The sequence below is a fragment of the Calonectris borealis genome, chromosome 4 (assembly GCF_964195595.1).
Source record: "Calonectris borealis chromosome 4, bCalBor7.hap1.2, whole genome shotgun sequence".
Lineage (NCBI taxonomy): Eukaryota > Metazoa > Chordata > Aves > Procellariiformes > Procellariidae > Calonectris > Calonectris borealis.
Window position 1 is genome coordinate 29,164,365 of NC_134315.1, and position 23,041 is coordinate 29,187,405.

At 37.5% G+C, this 23,041-nt stretch overlaps 1 protein-coding gene across 1 annotated transcript in view; it reads right to left on the minus strand.

Annotated features, from left to right (window-relative positions):
• GABRG1 (gamma-aminobutyric acid type A receptor subunit gamma1) overlaps positions 1-23,041 on the minus strand; it is a 57,138-nt gene that overhangs the window by 14,785 nt on the left and 19,312 nt on the right. The window contains exons 3-4 of the mRNA XM_075149007.1: positions 16,950-17,017; positions 908-1,128 (exon numbers count right to left, since the gene is read on the minus strand). Coding sequence (XP_075005108.1) covers positions 908-1,128; positions 16,950-17,017 — 289 coding nt within the window. The remainder of the gene's footprint in view (positions 1-907; positions 1,129-16,949; positions 17,018-23,041) is intronic.

Consider the following 23,041-nt stretch of genomic DNA (forward strand, 5'->3'; position numbering starts at 1 on the left):
ATAAATTGTTCATACAACACAACTAGCCTGCATATGAAAAGAGCATAAATGACTGAAAAGAAAGTAATTAAGAGGTACTACTTTTTGTTTAAAATAAATAAATAAATAAACTCTTAAGAGCAGAATCAGATTTATGGCATTCTCTGCATGGACTGCTTCTCGATCAGCTCCTAATTTATTGCTAGGTTTTTTAGGTGTACTTAAAAAATAAAACTGAGAGATGACCCTAAAATGCTTTCTGTAGACTACAGTCTTTCAAGAACTGTTTGATAAGTGACTCAAAGATCAGTACCGATAGCCTAGATGGTAAGCTTAAAACCAGCCCAAGCATCCCCCATTTGCCAAGAAGAATCGTCACCAACTTTGCTTATGCCTAATTTGGATGAACAAATTTGTTGATTTTAGTAGCTTGCAAGGGTAAACATGTGAAGAAGTATGTGCAGGACTGGGGCCTTAGCTTTAATCAAACTTCTTATGATTTTATCATCTGAAGCATTTCATCTTTTTTTTAAAGAATATAATTTGGTGGAACTTAGAATCTGAACTATTTAGAACAGAAAGTCTGCAAAACAATTTATGACTAGATCTGCAATATGTTAGTGACAGACCACCACATCATGCTACATGCTACATAACATCTTTTTTTTAATCTTGCCTTAAATTAAAATTTGCTATCCCCTTCAATTGTCTTTACCCAGTTATCTAGGAAATATATTTCAATGCTATTAATTTCATGTTTTTAATGATCAAATAATCTTTTTTGGGTTTTTTGTCATTTAGTAAACTCCTTGCAAATTCCTGTGGTCCACAACAAAAGAGATGCCAAGGATTTGATTTACATTCATTATTTTCATATTCCTGGTCATAACAGTTTTTGGTTTTTTCTACCCAGTTAATAAAAACCCACCTCAGAGTATATAATACTCTTCCATCACTCCAGATTCGAAGCAAACGATTTGGAGTTGTAATCCAGTGAGCATCAGATTTCCTTGAGTTCCGGAAGAAAGTGTCTGGAATCCAAATTTTTCCAACCATGTTGCTATTAAGCATAAGCACTTTCATTGAGCTGTTAAATTTTAGGCGACTGTCATACCATGTCTGGGCAAAAATTATATCTATGGTGTATTCCTAAAAACAGAGAAACAACAATACCTATGTATACATTTACCAAAGTTTGCAAGCCAAGATTTTTAATTCACTTCTTCTATTCTCTTTTGTATTACCATTTGCATAGCACACAGAAGCCTGTTACCCCAAACTGAGAAATTACAGACTGATGAAAGACGTACACAGCCTTCTGTCCCTACCGCCTCTCCCCTGACACACATTGATTAGTTAAGGAAGAGGAAACGTGATGGGAGCTTGCGGGAACTTGGAAGTCCCCGCACAGTGCAACCACCTCTGGGGGCCCTAGACAGAAATTCAAGGGCACCCTTAATACTTCAGGGCTAAATTATGTTTGATAAGACAGAGATTCTACATCTCTTAAGAAGCAAACCAAATAAACTTTCTATATTATCCCCCCAAACTTTACAACATGCAATTTAAGATTCTTCAAGAAATTTCAGATTTTGAAAAATTCATGAATATGCGGGAAGTAAACATCACAGTTTGCAGAACTATCTGTTACCATCTGCCTCATAGATCTACCTACATACACACAAAAGTATACAGAATCATAATCAGGAAGGAAATTTCCCTAAAGCAATTCCACTTTACTTATTAAAGTCTCAAGAAAGCTCCTTTTGTGACAGAAAGTCAAATTCCTCTGAAAACTTATGGCCAGAAAAGAAAGATGAAAAATAAAATAAATAAATAAATAAATAAATAAATAAATAAATAAAAGGAAAACCCACAGCCTTTTAATGAGACAATTCTTGACACAGTAAAACTTGAGGGAGATAAACATTACAGATGCAATGAAATGTTGTTTTTCAAAGAATCCAGCCAGTTGTTCCTGTACTCCAGACAAAGGAGCAAAGCAGCAACCTCTTCTCTGTTGTATTTGTCACAGCTACAGACCACGACTCTGACCTTGAGGGCAACAGTCTCTCTGATGGCAGATGTGATCTTTCCTGCACGGCTGCACCATGAGGGCTCCAATGAGCAACTCAGCAGCTCCTCTGCAGGGAAAAAGCGCTGGAGACAAGACTTAGACACTTGGTGTTGGTTGTTCACCTCCCAGTTACGGGATGAGTGGGCAGGGGGAAGAGAGGAGGAGACACTGGTTCAAACTCTTGCTTGACCCAGAGGGGTCACTACTAGTTTACTTGGTCAATAAAAATGCACAGTGCAGACAGTCAATTCTGTTTTTAAATAAAATAAAAGTGGAAGGTTTTGCTGTTTGGAGTAGGGGTTTGTGTTCATTTTACTTTTAAATAATCACAGCAGCCAACCGTACTAGTCACAGACTCCTCACTCATTTCTGCAACTGATACCACCCATCTCCCAGGAAAGTTTGAGAAATTTGGCACTTCATCCTTGAGAAGTGCCAAGGCAGATATTCCAGGACTACCTAAATCTCTCAATTTTTCCACCTCTCCAAGTGGGACAAGAATACGTTCGGGAAATAGATATGCAAGAGGGAGATTTGCCCTTGCTCTGTGATGTATGGCAGCTGGACTGTGGTAACTCAGTGATTCTCAAAGGTTACGAATAACTAGTGTATGAGGCAAACAGTGGAGGGACAGAGGGAACAAAAGGACTAACCAAAAATGCATTTTAGAGATGACTTTACTGTAAAACTCTGCTTATTCCTTGCATTGCATTGCAAGGAATGCAGTGCAATTCCTGCATTGCCATCAGGGGAAGATTCTTCAGGTCAAAACAAGTCCTTGATTATTTTATTTCTGTAAGCAATGTTCAAGACACCTGTGAAAACCCAGGGCCTGTTTAACCTTAAAATTCAGCTTTCTGTGCTCATCTGTAGTGGTTACAACCAGAAAGGAGACTTGTCTTGTTGTAGTGTAAATGAGAGCCCGAGGCAGTGCACCAGAGAAGTGTTTTAATGGGCTTAAATGGAACAGAATGAACAAAGGTTTACGTGTCACGTTTACAGTACAAATAGGAGAAGAAAAGAAGTCATTGAGTGAAACCAACAGACGCGACCAAATGTGTGGAAAGAGCAGACTGACTGAGTTTGAAGGTGCTGCTCTAAGCAGCCACTTCACAGTAGCACTGCATTGTCTGAGAAAAAGAAATTTATCAAAGTGTCGTTACAGTCAAATCCATCTAGCGCAAGAAAACTCGGGTTGCCATAGAATACCAACCACCCTAACAAATTAAGATAAAAAAGGAAGAGGAGCTCACAGATTATTTTGAACATACAAAGCAAAGGAACAGCCTCAGAGGACCCAGATGCTTGTATTCTCTTACCTTTCAGTATTAAATGTGCAAGTTTTTATCATACCCGTGTGTTACAGGAGTTGTTTAAAGAACGTTTTGGAAAAAAAAAAAAATAAAGAAACTTTGTTAAAATCCTCCATGATACATTTATCACTGTTCAAAAAGAATCTAATACAAAACAGTTTAATGTCATAAAATTAGTAACTACTTGTTTCCAAGTATCTTTCTGAATGTGTAAGAGATCCAATTGCTAGCCACTTGTCACATACCTGCAGAGGGTGGTCCTCCATTTGTAAGCTGACACTTCAGCACCCAGACATCTCCCTTTCCCTCAGGAGTCAGCCAACCAAAGGCATAATCCTACTATTCATCCCGCCTGAAAGACATGGGCTTGCAGCCTCGCGGTGGGTGGCAGCAGCAGTTCACCCCCCTCTTCAGCAGGGACCCAGAGTCAGTGCTCTCTGATTTCTCCCAAGAACATTTATTCCACTTCTAACATCTGCCTTGGTGGACATTACTACCTTCTTCTTCAGCACATCTATTTGTTCTATGCCGCCCTGAGACCTCTGCCTTTGAGGGTCCATAATACATCCTGAGGCTGCATATATTCTTCATACAATGCATCTCACACGGGATCACATTTTCAACCCATTATATCTATACTATCTTTCACGAAAGAGAACTTTAGCATAATGTCCAAGCACATGCATGTACTCACATTGTAGAGGTGCAAGACATGTGAAAATGGGACTCAAATGTATATTAGCTTCCTTTCTGAACACAGGTTTCCCTGCAGAAGAGGCCAGATGGCATGGGTCCAAATAGAGCCCAAGCAGTCACCAAGCACAGGCAAACACACAGGATGATCAGACAACTAAGAGTCTGGCAGCATGCAGCTGTGACAGTATAGACACTTGAGAGCAATAGCCTGAAAGGGAAAATATGCTGGGGAATTATCAAAAAAGTTGGATTCTTTCTGAAAATCTAGTTTTGAAATGAGCCTGAAATTTTCAGATTTTATAAATTCATACACTGAATCCCTTTAAATTTGCAGTTCCTAAACAATATTTCATATTTCCCTATAAGAAGGGGAAATCTGGGTCCCTAAAATGTGTTGAAAATGAGGTAGAAAAATCACTATAGTCTCTTTTATGGAAGTGCTTTTTTTCCAAAACTAGATGAATAGAAGTCCTATCTTTGTTTAAACATCATATGGGCAAGCACACAACAACACATCAGATTTATTCAACATTCTTTCAGTGCAACAAATCTTTCTGAGCAACTATTTTGTTTTCCTTGTTTTCTTACAAAAAGTTAAATTTAACACTCTTATCACTACTTCTATTAGTCTTTCATAAAACTCACCGTTCAATGCCACTGTGTAACTGTAAAAATTGGCTTACTACTCTCTCTTTCAAATGAGATTAATGATAAAATAGCCATGCAGAATAAAATGGAATCAATCTGTGGTTGTGTTAGTCACAGCCATAGCAAAATGCATGCTTATTCATATTTAGCCTCACAGGGTTCAATAACCATGGCACACGTTAGCTCGTATTTGGCATTTGATTTGATCACTGAACTCTTTTTTGCACAGCTGGCATAAAGAGCCCACCTGCCTAATTATTTACAGATAAATGCAATCCTCCTCCATCTCTTTCCTCTCTAAAAGATCATAACAAACTCCAAAGGCTGGGAACACAGTGACTAATCAGAGATTACCATTAAAGGGCCAGGCAATGAACAAACTGTGAATATTGACAAGCAGGTGTATAGTCTCGGAGAAAATAATTTAATAAATAAAAGCAATTACTTCAAATAAAGTAGGAACAGCTACTGTATGGGAATAAGTGGAATCCTCAACATCAGTTTCATTGTCATGCACAGTTCAATTACAGTCAGACATGAAAATGGGCCAGTGGATTGGGTTTTTTATTGGAAAGCTGTGAAAGAAAGGAAGGCAGATACTATCCTACACGATTGTTTTTTAGCCAATATCTACACCAATTCCAACATAATATCAATAAGGATGGAAAAAAATCTCACAAAGCAGAAAAAAGATTTTTCTTGGATATTTTGTCTGGCAGTCTCACAACTGATTTGATATTCCACAGTAAAAAGTGTGGAGAAGTCAAGCAATGAGTAGCTAAATTGTTGGCTGGATCATGTTAACTGCAACACATTTTGTCTGAGAACAGGAAAAAAACGGCCCTCTTTTCTGGAGCCACAAAAGCAATGAAAAGTCCCAAACCCAAACTCAGAGCTGAAAAATTGTATTAGCCAACCACAAGCCTGCAATACAGTTCATTACCAGTGAATTTCAGAGAAAAATGAATAAAAACATACTCCTGTCATTTCATCTTTGCTCAGAAACCTACCCCAGCTTTTCTCCCAGATTCAAAATTTCACCTGAAGTGCACCTGGAGTTTTCTGGAACGCAACAGGCTAATTCAGAAATCTGTTTCATAGGGAGCCCTTGAACTCAGTTCGATTACCAAGTGTGACACTGCTTCATCTTATTCAGTTATCTGAGCTTCAAGATATTTTCCCCATGTTTCCTCATTCTATTCAGCTTTCTAATTCCTTAAACTGGAACTTTATGGGAGGTAGGCAGAGAATTCTTCAGGAAAAAAAATGAAGAAGGGGAAACTAAAGAAAACACTCTACCAACCTATATGTTTTGACATTAAGAGATGTGATTTAATATCAAAGACTGAGTCTAGTATGCTGATTAAGAGGTTTAAACAACAAAGAAAGTCATAGACAGAACTGGTAACGACATGCTTTCCTAAGAGGAAAGCATCAAATAAAGCATCAAGCATTAGCCAATTTATCTTCATCTTGACAGTGTGCTGCCAATAAACACTCGTAACCTTTACCTTTTCCCTCACCCAAATAAGGGTGACATCAATAAGGGGCTATTAAGTAATTTATTAAAATACTCAACCTATCTTTGATGTATAAGACTCTTAACAAAACATCTAAAATGTGGTTGCTCTCCCTGGTGGGTTACTTTAAAAGCCCTTTAAAAGATTTTTGAGCTGTTTCAGGGCTAGCAATTGTTTCAGGGCTTTATCCCCATGGCTGGGACTGAAGCAAAAGCAAAATTTCTTGTTTTGGTAAACCATTTCAGTTTGCTCACTAGAGCAATCTAAACCTAGTGACGTTAGGGTGAGATGTAAAAGATCCAACAAATCACAATTATTCTGACATGTACCTGTAATATTACATTAATGATACTGCAGCTGTGGAAGAAGTGGGGGCTGCAGGAAACACACTGAACAGAAGTGCACAGCATCTGTTCCCAGAGTCTTTTAACCAGTCAGATTGTTATAATTGTACAGATAATCACACTGGAGGATGCTATGGGAACATATGCACAGGCTAAGTGGAAATATGGCAAACCATATCTACAGAAGGTGAGGGAGTAGGAGAGACCTACATAGTCACAATACAGAAAAAATACATCACTCTTCACATCATAATTTGGCATCTGTGCTTATCTAGTCCTTTTTTTGAACATGCAAAGTGACAGATGCAAACAACAATACGAATAAAAGGCAAGATTTATTTCAATGCTTTGTAGATTAGAAACTATAATTAAAATCTTGCCAATAGTCAAAAGATTAGCTAGAAAAGTAACTAAAGCACTTCAGTAAAATCTCTGATTTTATTTGATCAGGTTAGATTTTGGGCATTTGAAGAGAGCATAAGGAGAAGAAGTAGATTATATATATAATCTAAAATCACACTGAAAATGATACAAAAACGTTTGGTTTGCTTTTCAATTGAAACTTGAACATTTCAGCCACTGCCACTCATAAACAAACATTAAACTACAGAAAGAACCAGAGAAGACATCTCAGAACAAAAAAATCAGACATAAATACATACATATATATTAAAAACCAGGAGTGAATACCAATACGGATTAAGGGTTCAGCTTTGAGGTTGTCAATAAATTTATCAACACCATTAACTGTACTTTCTAAATTCTGCATCTACCTTCCTGTAACTAGAGAGACTCAAGCAGTCAAAACTGGTCCCACAAAAAACTTTAGCAATAAAGCTGCACATTACTCAAGCATACATGTTTTTCTCCAGTTTCCTTTTATAAATAAGCTATGAAGTCTCAAACACAATGCTTCACCTTTCAGTATGGTGTAACTGCTTTTAAAGCAAGATTAATTGTACAGTTACTGTTTGCTCTTTTATTTCCATGGTTTTCCGGTCGTGCTCCGAAATCCCAGCATTGATGGCAAGAAGACTTATCTGGGTTTGGTTTCTACTGTGCAACTCCTGTAAGATACATGATCCTACATGAAATACAGCACTCCTATCAGTTTAGCTTTCTGGTTGATGAGGCAATCATGCTACTCCGAATATCAATCATCTGCTACACTGAAGATATAAGAGCATGGACAACTGTTAAGAACTGCCTAAAAGAGCCTCTATGTACTTACTGGTCCCAAGGGCATAACCCTCTGTGGGGATAACTCTCTGCAATAGAGACACTACTGTTATTCAAAAAAGTGAAATCACTCACTATATGCCAATGAATGATAAACTCCAAAATAGTCCAACAAAAAGTGTTTTAGTTGGGCATTCTCCATCGTTATTTTATCCAGAATGTATAAGACTCGATGAAATTTAAAATCATACAACAACAAAATAAAAATAATGAAGACCAAGATCAACAGGCAGGGAAGTTACATTCACTTACTAGCAAAAGCACATTGCATTTCCTAATAGCTATTTTGTCAGTGCTGTCACCCCCCTAACAAGGGAGTAGGGCAAACATTCTTTCCAAGAGTGGGTCAGCTTCCTCAGTAAACAACTTGGGGGTGCTGCTGCAGGAAAGGGCATTCAGACCATTTCCCCCCCTATGTAAAGTGAGCTTGCCATAGCATGCACCGTGAGGAGAAAAATCCTGTCCCTGTAGCGGCCCAGCTTTTAACAGAGGATGAGGTTTTATACTGTCAGCACAGATCCTGGCACCAGTAGGAGTAGAGCCAGTGAGCAACAGCAGCTTTCCTCTGGAGCATGGCAGCAAAGGAGGCAATGATAACCTGTACGGTAGGAGCCATTGCCAAGGACAGTTTCTATTGCAACAAGCTGTTACAAGCTATCATAACAATCAAGCACATCCCCTGCCTTTTTTCCCAAAACCCAATTCAAATCCAGGCCAGTAGAATTATTCCCACAACTGGAATGCAGCATCCCAAATTTCCAGATAGACAGACAGACTCAGAATTAATAAAAAAGAACAGGTGTGTAATGTTCTTCAAAATAATTGTCATGTTTTTGACACAAAGATAAGAGGTACAAGACAAAAAAATAAATGTAGCTTCTCAGCCACAGATACAAGGAAGACAACCACAGCAGAAGCAGACAGAAAGTATCTGGAGAGGCTATTAAGGCATCAGAACTAACAATAAACTGTACAACAGAGCAGCCAAGCAGTCCGTGCAATTTTGATGGGGAAAAGCAGGAATAAAGCACTGTTCCGTTAGCTTTAGCACTAGTCAATACCTTTACCTTCTCAGTGAAGTGCTATGTAGTACTTATATTAACATTATTCTTGGTTTAGATCATCTCAGATCACAACTGAATTGTGCAGTTATACTGCTTATATAGGATACACGTCCTCTACAAGGAGCTTACGGTTTGAATTTAGCATAAAAGACAAGATTTGGAAAGACAACAAGGGCATAAGTAACAGGAAACAGAGAACCCAATACCACTCAGAACTGCAGGCAGCAATTTTACCACATCAAAAGTTTAATAGTTTGTGATATATTGTAGCCTCCACAGACAGAAAAAAAAAAAAGGAAAAAAAGAAAAAAGAAAGAAAAAAAAAGAAAAAAAAAGAAAAAAAAAAGAAAAGTAAGTTTAAATAGGAACATGATGAGAAACAATGAAGGTGCTTTGCAGACATTTATATAAAGTTTCTTTCAAGCATAAATGGTAGCTTGGGAGAAAGTGGTATGAAAAGTTGAAAGGATGGGAGCAGAAGCTAGTGAGATCTGAGATAGGAAATGGCCTCTTGGGGAAAAAAAACAACTAAAAATGGCTGGGGATAGGCTTTGAAGTGTCTTGAAAGTGAAAGGAAACTGTTTATGTGTGAGGTTAGGTGAAAGAGGAGACAGAGGAAGAACCTGAACAAGAAATGACTCAGTAGAAACAGTGGAAAGTTCTCTCTGTAGGACATCTTTAGATGGTATGAATGGAGCAAGACTGCAACTGGAAAGGTTACAAAAACACGTTATCATAACAATAGAAGTCTGGACAAGAGATTCTATGTAATGGATTAAAAAATAAATAAAAATAAAACCCCTCAAAGTTGCTTTGCAATCGGAATTTGCAAGACTGAGACCCTATTCCTGGTTCTAAGATTCATCACATCACAGAAAATTTTTAGATTACAGGCCTCAATTACATACAAAGTAGTGATTATCCACAGAAATAGAGAGTGTGGAAGGGGCAAAAAGTGGGAAGATTTAAAGCTATGATTTGCCATATTGAGCTAACTAAACAATTGTGAACAGATATGAGGGACACAAGGCAGTATTTTGGATTGGACAAAAGGAGATACACAGAATAGCAGGCAATTGGCACAGAAAGGTTGCTGAATTTGTGCATGAAACTACCAAGAAATAGTTGAGAGCAGAAGAGAAGGTGACCATGGAAGACATCCTGCACAGAAGTACCAAAGGAAGAGCTTTAAGAAGTACATTCACATCAACACTTAAATAGATAAAGTACTGGGAACACAAGAAATGAAGGTGTTTGCTCACAACGCACTGACAGACTGACCACAGATAAAAAGGAAGAAGTTTTTCAGAATTGTTTTCTAGCCTCAACCATGTCCACAGCTCAGGACTTCTGTTATTTTTTTAACAAATTAACCTTATGCAATTACAGAATACTAATGTCTGAAATCTCAGATACTTCAAAGGCAGTTTGGTTATTGCTCTGGCTGTGGATGCTAAGAATCTGAGATGATAGAAACTGGATTTCAAACCAGTGTATGCTGGCACACTCTACTGATGTCAGGGGAGTTAAGTCGAAGTAAATTTTTTTTCGTTACTTATATTGAAACCATGCCAACTGTGGCTTAAGTGATGCAACGGTACTATACAAGAACAGTGTTTCCTAAAGCATGAACTAGTCTAACACAAAATTTAAGAGTGAACCACAGCACAAAAAGACTGCAGCTTTAGATTATAACACTCCTAAATGGCACACACAAATTAGGGCATATTTTACAGGCAAAGAACATAGATTTTTCTGGTATCTTGTGTAGAACCTTAACTACCTGTCCTGACTTCATATCTGTTAAGGGACAACCAGTAAACTGCAGCTGAGAATAGGACAAGTACTGACTGCTGATTAAAGTGGGGGCTGAAAAGATGGCTGTACTCTGGTTTGGTTTCAGAAAGCCATATGTCATACAATGGCTGCCTTTTCCCTCATTCCTCACCATTCCCTTCAAAATGATCACAGAAATTGGGAGCCACCCAGGAACTGCTGTGCTGAGCCAGTATGAGCAGAATATTGCCTGTACTTTGCCAATTCCCCTGAAACCAAATAGGGCAAGCTTAGAGCTACCTTGCAATAGCAGTAGGCAAACTAGCTGCCTGCAAAAGCCAGACTAATCAATTTAAGCTAATTTTTTCAGAATAAAACAGAAGACATTCATGGAATTGTATTTGTGAAGCATTACTCAAGTTCCTAGAGCTGGTAAAATAAGAAATACTAACAGACGTAGGGGTTTTGACACTTAAATGTATTTCATAACAAAGAAAAAACAATGCTCAACCCTATGGAAAGAATATTTACTCAGCTTCTGTAAATGAACACTGTGTCCATCAATCTCAAACACTCATCTGAGTAAAAGCCAATTAACTCTGATCACCTGCAGTGCTGACAGGTACCAAAATTATTGGAATCTACCTTTCCTAATCAAAATAAAAGAGTAAGTTGCGAAAAAAATTATTATTCTAGCTTAATCCAAAGAAGATGTTGTATGATAAGAAATAGGTAATATCTAAAGACTTATTGGTACTTCAGTCCTGATTCATGAACAAATATTCCTGTCATTTGAAAGATAATGGAACCAGTTTGCATAAAATGTACACACCTGACTCTCCAAAAATTTGCAGTGCTTGCACACTGAACTCACGCAACCTTAGGAAACCTCATAAATTCTCAAACATGGGCAGGAGTGTATCCCTCATGCTCTTCCTCTCAGTCTGTCATCATAAAGCTCATAGAGACAATGGTTCTCCTCAAAACGGTCTTCTTCAAAAATGAGAGCAATTCCAACCTCCAGGAAAAGCTTCAAATGCAGTTCACAAACCACAACAAGCGCTGTCAAGCAGTGTTCACCCAGTCCTGAAATATTACTATACACTGCAGCATTTGGATAGCACTGTGATTTATTATGTTTATGTTTCTTGCATGGAACTATGTTCACTTAGACACACAGCTCCCTGTAACAGACAGACAGGGAGGGAGAGAGAGTGTTCATATTTTTCTCTTTATACACTTCTTACTTTGGATTTTTTCCTGTTGTGTTTGTTAAATCCTTAAGTCAACGTGACATGGTTCAAACATGTAAACTGAAGTACATGCCTAGGTATCTGCAGGATCAGGGCCTTGTTAATTCCAGCACCTATTTCTGTCTCTTTCTAAGCCTCATCTTTCCTTTATGTTAGTTACTATTCATTCAGTAACAAAACATTTAATATCATTCAAAAACAGAGTTAAAAATACATTGAATTACAGAATATTACATATTACAGAATAATGCATACAAAGGGTGTACATCTTTGCATACTGGATTTCAGGGTAGCTTCACATAATGTATCTTTGCGTCATGATTACTTACATTCTAGTGTACTTAATGTAAATTACCTGGCACTGTAAATTAAGAGTACAAAACCTTCAAACCTTCAATACAAATCTAGTGACTAGAAGAGTAAGTGCAGTGACACACCTGATCACAAAGCATCCTCCACAAGTACAATAACATTGAGCAACCTGTATTAGGATACTGATCACATTGATACTTGAATATCTTAAAAAAAAATTTAAAAATCTGCTGCTAGTTACTGCAACTTGAGAATGAAATGGAACTTAGAAGTCAAAGGATGCTTAAAATTCACCATCAGCACATTCTACACAAAGTCATAAATGGTACAATATGACAGGAAAAATTGTATCCTAACAGTGTCCAGGCCATGAGCCTGTGTACCAAAGTAGCACATTGTGTATTCTGTGAATATCTGATTTGCTCAGTGGTATAGGTATCTTGTTAAAAATAAGAGTGCTAGGCTTCAAAGCATGACCTTCAGCTTGCAGTCACAGTAGCCTTCAATGGATAACTAGCAGAGATCACACGACAAAAGCTAAATCATCCGCAGAGGGAGCAGAATTGTTGGGAAATAACAAGGAAACCAAACTGCTTCAGTGAAGTGCAGTCCTAGAAATGTATCCTGGAATTTTCAGTCTGGACCTTCTAATATGAAGTTCCATTAATAAATAAAAAAGCTGAATAGAGAGCATCATCTGCATCCACAGCAAGGGGAGAAAAAAATATGTAGCCCTCAAACACACTAAAATGGCAATGATGACATAACATTTCAAAAAGTTAAATCATGACTTAGAAACACATGAAAAAGTAAAGGAATTTTAAAACATAATTTTGTTTCTGTAAACATATATTTAAATATGTATACACTTATACGCAGACAGATATAGACAGAGAGGTAGAGCATTTTCTTCTGGCTAGTTTTTAATCTATCAGTCATAATGTCTATACATCTCTATAGAAATGATCTGCCTCTTTCTAACCTTTTCCCCATTTTCGTTAGTTGAGTATTGATCCACTATTTACTCTATGAAACTCGATTAAATAGACATTTCTCTGTGCTCTTCATTTTTGAATAATGCAATACTGCTTCTTACTTAAGGAACTGATCCTGTATTCCTTCACCAAAAATTTCTCTCCTTTGGGGTAGCAGTCTTTTCTTGTCATGAGAGTTTTGATCAAACAGAGATTCAAGATCAGGCATTCTCTTAGTTGAAGGAAGGTAAAAATGTTTTGGAGGGCTGCCATGACTCTTCCAACCCACTGAATTGCACATTTGCATGGTCTTGTCAAACCACAAAAGCTGTGGCACTGGCATGGTTCTCCCCTGGACCCCTTTGGCACCAGTAGCACAAAACATTATGTATTTATAAACATATAGGATTTGGGGGATGAATACAGGGCAGAGAAAGCTAATGAGGCCCACAGGCAACATGGATCAACATGCATTTCTACACAGGGACCATATATCAGATTCTGCTACTTGTACCACCAGAGTGCCTTTTTTTCATCTTGGCCCTAGTTTGGAAGGAAAGAGAAAGATGTACTAAGAGCCTAGTACATGTACATTAAGTGCTCAACAGAATGAGCTTCCACATAGAGGAAAACCAGGCTCTAAATATTCATCGCATGTCTAAATTCTGTTAAGAAATCCCTAGACCGTTGCAGAGCTATTGAGAATCAAGACTTTGGCCATAAAAATGCACTTAGATGCATTTTACATGATTGTTGCACGATGCATAGCTCAGGTTAGCTCTAAAAGACAGATTCAAAAATCTTTAGACTTAATGAGTATTAGAAGCCTAAATACCCCGCTGATCCAGATGCTTGTTAAAAACATTCACTCAGGTTGTGGATGCCTAAAGAGATCACATGCTGTAGAAAAACATCTCTTAAGCATGGGGTGTCTATACCATCTAGAATTTTGTGCAGACCTTTGTTAAACAGTGAAAGCCAAAACACAACAGCCTTCAAAAACAAATTCTTATGAATGTCATACATACACTTAAAGCATCCTTTTTATGAAAGTCTGTCAGATAGCACGAGGAAAATAGACTGAATTATAAAAATAAATCAGTTTCCTCTCATAATGTGTGTCCTCTGAAGCTTTCAGACAAACATACTCCCTTGATATGCTGCTTCAGCATCATTGTTAGAAAAAACACTCTCTACACCATGCCATATTTTATCCAAACTAAATAGCTAAAGGGCATCATTTGCCAGAGTGAATTAACGTATCTGGCAAATGAGTAATCCGATGGGGAATCATAGATATGTGTTCTCACATTAAGTGATCAAATGAAGGGCTAAGGACAGCCCTTGAAATAGAAGCAATTTTTGGATTATTGGTTAACAATCTCAAACAATATTGACTCCAGGGGAAGTGCCTTCCTAATGAAATCAACAGCTCACATAATGTGAGTTTAAAGGGTCAAATCTGTAATTATATTTTTGCTGAGAATGTTGTTTCCCAGATTAAAAACATCTTTTTTGGAAACTTCAATCAAATTATTTGCATATATATGGTTTTATTTACTTTCACAAACATTTGATTTTTGTAGTGATGTTAGATGCTCATATGATCCAAGTTCCTGGAGTCCAAGCCCAGTGAAAGCAATTGCTCTTTTATGAAGGCCATAGTGCCCTTAGATTATAATTTAAATTGCTAAGTACTTCTCTGCCCATTTTTAAAAACCATAGAATAGTTTTTAAAGTTCTATGTCTTAATGACATTTGCCTTATTACCCTTTGGTGACATGCTTCATTGTTATCTTTTTTTTTTAACAGAAATCAGAAGGTTAGAGGCATAAACATTCAGTTGATATACATTATAACCATTAGGATCCTGCTCTCTAATGAAGTAATACGCCTTTACAATATGATGCTATCCTTACCTTGTTCTAAAAGCCAGCATGACTGGCTTTTATTAGCGCCATGGCAAGGGCATCACTACCACCACTCCAGGGCAGCTCTAGTAGATGTGGGGAGACCTCTAAATGAGTGACATGAAATAGTCCCATGGCTGATACTGTCATTACTGCAAGTGCAGTGCATGTTGCCTCCCAGGCTCTGGGCTGAGCAAGCAGAAGGCTGCTGAGGGCACAGGAGAGGCCATGGTACATAGCAGTGGGGAGATTGCCCAGGGGCTGCAGAGACAAGAAGAGGACACGGGAGATGGGGCAGGGCTACCCTGCAGAGCCAGCCACATGCTGGTTCTTTAAAACTGGAAAACTGAAGCTGTAAACATTTCTCATTTTCAGTTCCAGTGTATGCAATACTGAGTGACCAACAAGCTGAAGGGCTTATTTACATTGGTTACTGGACAAAGAAGCCTCTACCACTTGCTATACTCTCCCTACAGGTAGCTACCTGTCCACACATTTTGCTCCCACAATAAGTTTCTTCAGAAGAGGATAGGATGGAGAGAAGCAAAAGAGAAAGTCTTCAGTAGGAAGACAGACATAAACCAAAGACACCATTTATACCAGACATGGAAATTGAAAAGTTTCCCCCACCCCATCACTGTTCTGCTCTTTCATGCATTTCTTTACGTACAGCCCTGGCCTGAGACATGGATTTCCCTGCCACAGCCCCAGGTAATGACAACACTAAGCTTGTTAGACCATTATGCTGGAATGAATAACCTTTGCCACAGATCTGCATCACCTACTTTTGGCACCTTTATCCATAGTATCTAAGTACCACTGTTTTTTCCTGCTTGGCTTCCCATCACTGAAAGTTGGTATTCCCTACCCAAGCATGATGACATATGTGTAAACCACAAGATCCTTAATAATAATTTAGAATTACTGTGCTTTCACCAACTGCTCATAAGCCCCCTGCACTGGCATACTCCAGCCTCAGATTGAACAAAACGCTTCTCTGCCATCAAATTCAACACTGTCAGCAATTCTGTAGGGAGGAGGAAAAAGGCAGGAGGGGGACTGAGTTCAAACTCCTCCAAGGGCCAGTCCCAGTCTTAATCCTGGGCAGCGGTCCCCAGGAGAAGCGTTGCAACAAGATCTTTCCAAAGCCTCCAACACCACCATTTCACACATTGCATGTCTTGACAGAAAATCGAAGTGATTTAAGAAAAGGTCACAGACACAACTTCCTCCTAAGTGCTGTTACTTCAGTGTTGGTACCAAATAGATAGGTCAGATCTCAACAGATCTATGGGAAACTAGACGAGATGCATTGCTTAACTTCTGAAGAAACCAGCTATGTGTACACACACACACACACACACTGAAGAGGACCTATAAGACTAAACAAGACATGGAAAAAGGAGGACAAAAGAGTTAATTTCAAAGTTTTCTTTTTATGAATTTGAAAAATAATAATAAATCACTGCACCAAAAATAGTTTTAGTCACAAATGCTGGGTCAATTGTTATTTTTCTTAACCTCTGAAGCATAGCTCCAGGAAATTATACTGGGCCAGAGATAAACAAGATATGAGCAAACATAGTGAAAATGTTCAACACAAACCAAAATAAGGACCTGATATTATGTCCTCTGTGTGATCTCATTTTTTTAAAGCAGAAATATATTTTTAATATTACAACAATTTCAAATAGAGAGAGTCTAAATGTGTTTCTTTAATAATCTCAGCATAAAAATACACAGTAAGAAATAAAGAAATTTATTTGAATGAGATTAGAATTATTTCGTTATATTAAGCCATAGCATCATTCAGATAATGTTTTCTGTCAATAATCAGAACTTACCATATTGATTGGGTCAACTGGGCCAATGCTGTTAACATAGACATCTGTTTCAATTACCGTAGTTCTCACTAAACAAAACAGTAACCATAATAATTACATATTTAATTAACTCTGTACATTGTTAGCGTAGTTTAACCTATTTACTAAAACAACAGCAAATCTGATATTCTTTTATTAGATTCAGAATAATTAAATCTCTGGCTTGTTCATTCTGCGAAGGATCGTATATGACTTGGCTCCCTTATTCCATACAAATTGTGAGAATTATCAACGTGAATTTTTTACTTCGTAATGCAATCCCCACCTGCACTTTGTGAATAGATAAAAGATAGATATAAAAGGTATAAAAGGTAAAGGAAGGGAAAAAAAATCAAAAACAAAAGCTGTCTTCCAACATAAAAATTTAATCATAAACAGAAAAAAAAAAGTTTGGAAAAAATCGGTCGTACAACAAACCATGAGGTATGGGAGCAGATGTGTTTATCAGCTGTAAGGAATCAATATGCAGTGCTTTCTGTCAATTCCTACTGAAAATGTGTAACAAAAATAAAATAACTTTTCACCACATATTTCTTCAATTCATGCAACTACAGCACACCTAAGGATTACTAATGTCCTTTCATCAGCTTGATTAATACACTGCCTTAAATACCAAATTGAAAGCTCCTCAAGTGAAAGTAATTTACAAGTCAAACATTTCCAAACTTACTTTTCTTTAAAAACACAGGGAAATCACTCTCACTGGGCAGACAAAAATTAACCGTTCTAAAAATATATTGTCTTACAGAATATACTCTCTTACTTTGTACACTTACAGAAGGGCACAAAGTCTAAGTGACTTCCCATTAAAGTCACATGTGAAGTACAGGTGGCACTAATAATTCAGTTTTTTCCTCCTAACTGGTTTATAGGGGGAAAAGGTACGAACAGAAGAGGTCAGGATGCATTTTAACTTCATCAATTTACCAAGCATTTTCTTCTAGCTTGTACTGGAGAGCCAGAATGTGGATACAAGAGGACATGTGTCCCCAGTGGAATGAAGAGGGTTAATAACAAAGCTCTGCTGGTCTTTCTCTCATGATCTGGCATGTTAAAATGAAGCATCTCTGTCCATCTGCAGATGGAAAACGGGGAAGGTACAAACAAAAAGGCACTTTGTTTTCATAGGAGAGGGACCCTAGGTCATCAGACTTGATTTCTTTACAGTGCAAACCACCAGAGATCATCCAAGTGCTCTATAACAAACCTAAAATCTTAAGTAAGAGGATTTTTCAAATCGCAAAAATCTAAAACTTCAACAGACACACAGAAAGAAACAGGGTATCATTAACATCCTTGCCAGCTACAATGACAGGCAAGATACATTTCCTAAATATCCTAAGATACCTTTTCCCTGCCAATCTCACTTGGGAGGAAATTCTCCCAGATTCCAAATCCAATTACTGGTGTGACCCTGAGCCTGACAGCAAGACACACCAGTAAGGCTGCACAAAGGATTTTTTGTACGAGCACAGAGCACAGAGTCACTTGATCACCATCCTGTTCCCAGCATGCTTCACAGAAAGTTTAAACAGCCCCTGGAAAACAATTTATTTCCTGGAGGAAAAAAAAAAAGTTCTTCTTGAGCTGCAAATGTTTTCAGTATCTGCAGCGCTCATAAAGGAAGAGGGGCAACACAAGAACTCATATCCACAGACTGAAAAATCAGAGTAAAAAAAGTATATAATGCATGTGTGTATATACACATATGTATAATATAACATAATTTACATACACCATATCTCGCAAAGAGATATCCTCTTCCTTTAATTTTGCAACCCTATTTATCTAAACAACAGCAAGCCCACTGCTAGACTAGAACACAAGGAGGTGGATCAAAGTGTATCTTGCCTCATTGCTTAAGCAATGCTGAATCCACTATTTTTTCCCCATATTAGTAGGAAATGTTTAATTCTCCTTAGTGTTAGGAAATCTTGTTTTGTTCTGAGGTTCAAGTCTTTGGCTCCAACTTTCAGCACTGCCTAGCTGTATATCAAACCTCTTCTTCAGGCGCAAGTACCACAGTGATTAAGGTGACCTCTGAAACTTTCCTTCAGTATGCTGAACAGCTCACACCACATACTGCAAATGCAACCTACAGATAATCTGTTTAGCTTTAACTTCTACTCTTGCTCCATTGTTTCCAGATCCATTTTGAAATGTGGATACCAGGGCTGGAAATTTTTGTCACGGTGTTATCAGTGCTGCTTGAACATTTCCAGATTTCTGCTTCTTGTGTTCCTTTTCAAAGGGGGACTTATCTCAGGACAATGCTCAGGGGATGCATAGCTAAGATCTTATACTATATAAAATATCTAAGTCTTCCCCTAAATCACTGCTTTACTATGCAGAATCTCTCACCTTGAAATATGACCCACAGGCTTCCACCCCCCCACCTCCTTTTTTTTTTTTCCCTTTCAATTTTTGTGTCTCCAATTTTACTGAAGGAGCAAGTTATTACTCTGCAGATACAGTCTCTCCCTTTCCAACAGTCTTTCTGTCATCTGCCAATTTTACTACAAAAATTCATTGCTGAAATAATTCAAAATATCATTATTCTTGATCAAGACTTTCCTATGAGGCCCTACTATATACAGCCCAACCACTGATATTTCCTTATTAGCAACTAAATTTTGAGATCTGTCAGTGAGCCAGTTTTTAATTGGGACTGTGTCAATTTTATGAAATTCCAGCTTGCAGTGAGCAGTACTTGATCTGCCACAAGGGCTCTCCTGTAATGTGCCACGGAGTTCAATTTGCCTTTTCCATACTGCTCTGAGTAAGATTATTAGAGCTATTAAAAGCCAGTGAAGAGTCTGAAAATCTGCTTCTGTTGAAATTATTTTAATTGACCCAAATGATCCAGAGAAAGAGATCCAATTCAAGAAGACTGGAAGAGGCTGTTTTGTTACCTTAGTTCTTCTGTATGATACAGAGCAAAGTAATTCTGTGAATTAGAAGAAATAATTCATTCTTCTCGTGTTCTTGAACGAGAAGTGATATGAACCCACAAAAATGACAAATGCTGGAGGAAAATACATTCTTTACTCATTTGACTTCTGTATAATTACTATTGTTCATTTACTCTCCACAAAGAGGTAACAGAGAAAGATGGTTTGAGAAGATGTTTCTACAGTGAATACTTCTTATTTTACTATAAAAATTTGGTATCAGCCTTGAAAACACTAGGAGTAGGAAGAAGGCTATTTAACACATCCTGCGTGAAGTGCAAAACAGTACTGTAAACTTACTAAGGAAGGGGAGAAAGAGATAGCACACTTTAAATATTTACCCTGAAAGACAATATGAGCCAGGCTAGAGTAAAGTAAGAAGGTGGGAGGACAGCAGATTGCATACTCGAGAAAGAGAAGAGCACCAAGGGGCAGCTGCCCCCGAGGGATAGTTCATCAGCTCCTAACGCAGCTGAAGCACACAGGGAACCTGATCTTGGAGAGATCTAGTCACACTTTCTGATTTCCTGCTTTGACACCTTTTCTTTACTAGACTAAACTTCTCTTCTTCTGGTTTAAAAGGTTTGACTGGTATTGAGCATCATCTAACACAAGCACATAGTTAAGGACAGGCTTGTCTCAAGAAATAAATATGGCAAATAAATAACTCTCATGCCTGGAATTCAAGAGCAAGAATGAACGCCCCGACAAGCAATAAGATCTGGAAAAAAGTCTCTCTCAGCAGGCATGGACCACTACCCTTCTAGTAAGGGATGATGCTGCATAACCCCCAGGCATGTTCTGAATCCCAGTTTGAGTTCAAAATCTGTATTTTGAAAAATGTTTACTCTCGATTAGAAAAATCATAGTGATAAAAATCAACCTCAGTCTTTGATAAATTAATTTAGTAATTGCTCTTGCTATCAAAAGTGCCTCTTTTTTAGCCTGTATTTACCCAGGCCCAATCTGCGGCTTTTGATGTTTGAAATATCTCTGCCTGCTACATTGAAGAGCTCTCCTTATCAGTTATTCTCAGTTTATAAACCCCATCTCCTGACAGAAATGGTTATCATTATTGTAACAGTGCAGAACATTGCACTTTTTATTGCTTAATATTACTCCATTTTCATCACTCTAATCCTCAACATTACCCAATAGTGTGTTAGTCCATCTAAACTCACTAACCAGTTCCTGTAGTTTACCACAATTCCCCATTTTGGAATGAAGTTCCAAGATATATCACCTCTTTTTTATTATTACTTATCACGCTATTTAATTTAAACTAAGACCACTTTTGATAATTTCATCCAGGCTTATTTTCTTTGAGCATGTTTTCTATAACTCCTCATTAATTGCCTAAAGAAGAATCTCTTCTTGGTGATAAAGCAGTTATTCAGCAAATAAATTAGGTGACTACCACATTCAGGAATAACAGAGGCTTTCAATTTGTAATAGTTTTTAATGGAATAATACAATTCTCACAACCAGTTATCTAAGAGTATTACTTATATGGTTATCTATATTGAAAATTCAGTCTCAAGTGTCTACAGCAGGCTTTCAGCTCCATCTCTGAAGAATTTTTTCAAAGTGATTTTGATGAAAGCAGAGCCCTGTTCTCCACACTTCTTCTTTTACCTTTTTATTTAAAAGAAACCCATCTTTAGCAAATACTCCTACCCCACAACTTTTAATATTTCCATCATTTTCTATGCAGTGCACATGTCCATACCAGCATACGCTCTTCTACATCTTGCTCTTGTATTTCAATTTCCTTCAATTCTTGCAAAATATTCTTCATCTCAGAATACATACTTCTCTACCCTTACCTGATATTTTCCTGCTTATTCCGGCTCATTCCTTTCCTGCCTATATCATCGTTTCATCAATGCTACACTAAGAATACCTGTTCAACAGAATATCCCCTTAATATCCTTATCTTTTCAGAATTAGTGCTTCTATTAGTCTCTTGAAAGTCCACTTTTTGTTCATGTATCCTTTATATCCCTGAGTAATGACTTTTCACATTAGTGCACTGAGATGCAATTACTTATCCATGCCCTCCTTATAGAGCAATTACAACTATCCAAATTTCTCTATGTCCATGAGCATTCATCCTCACCGTTCTTAAAAATCCTAACAGTGATGACTTTCCTCAAACTGTTGATTGAAAACACTCTATTAGAGTTGTAGATATGTGATGATTATTCCCTATTTTTAATTAAACTTTCAGATTGATCAGTTGTGTTTCACCCATATAATACAGAACATTGGACATGAATCATAGCTGTAAAAAATGTGCTGTACATCGATAGGCTAATATTAACATATCAGTGTCCCTAAGGTGTGACAGATGGAACAGTGTGCAGCCAGAATTCTTTCCTTTAAAAAGGAAAGTTGAAAAATAACAGCTAGTTTGATGCAGGACTGAAGCTAAAACAGTGTGGTTATAAAATCAGGTAGCCAAAAGGTAACCTTACAGTGAGAATAATATATAACAACATTCCAATGTTGTATTGGTAATTAAAGGGATTTATACTACAGATAAGAGACTTCATCTGGTAACTACATTACTTCATACTGAGCAGAAGGTACTTTAAAACTAGTTCCTTTATGCTCCAAACACCTCAAAGTATATTACATAAATTGAGTTAAAGACTCATAAGATTAATAAACATAGCAAAGGGTAGCAGTTAAGAAATCACTACAACTCATGGATATTTAAATGAGAAACTGAAAATGACAGAGTGTGGTTTTCTCCTATTAAAATTCGGTATTGCCTCTGATGGTTCAATTTTCATTTGGCTCTCCTTTATCATCTCCCTCAACTAACTGCATGTTTAACAATGAAAACCCTCATCTCACTCTGAGATGTTGAAATTCTGTGTCAACATCAGGAAGAAAACAAAATTCTGGGTATTCAAACCCAAAAAGTCCAGGTTGAAAAGAAAAAATGTTGCTATTGTAACTGAGCTTTGTAATTCAATAGTAAAAATGTTCTGTGGGATATGATTGCTTTGAAAGATAATTAGAATTCCAGTTCAACAATCTTGTTGTACAAGTACTGATATATAGTCTGAAGATGTGGAATCTGACACCAGATTT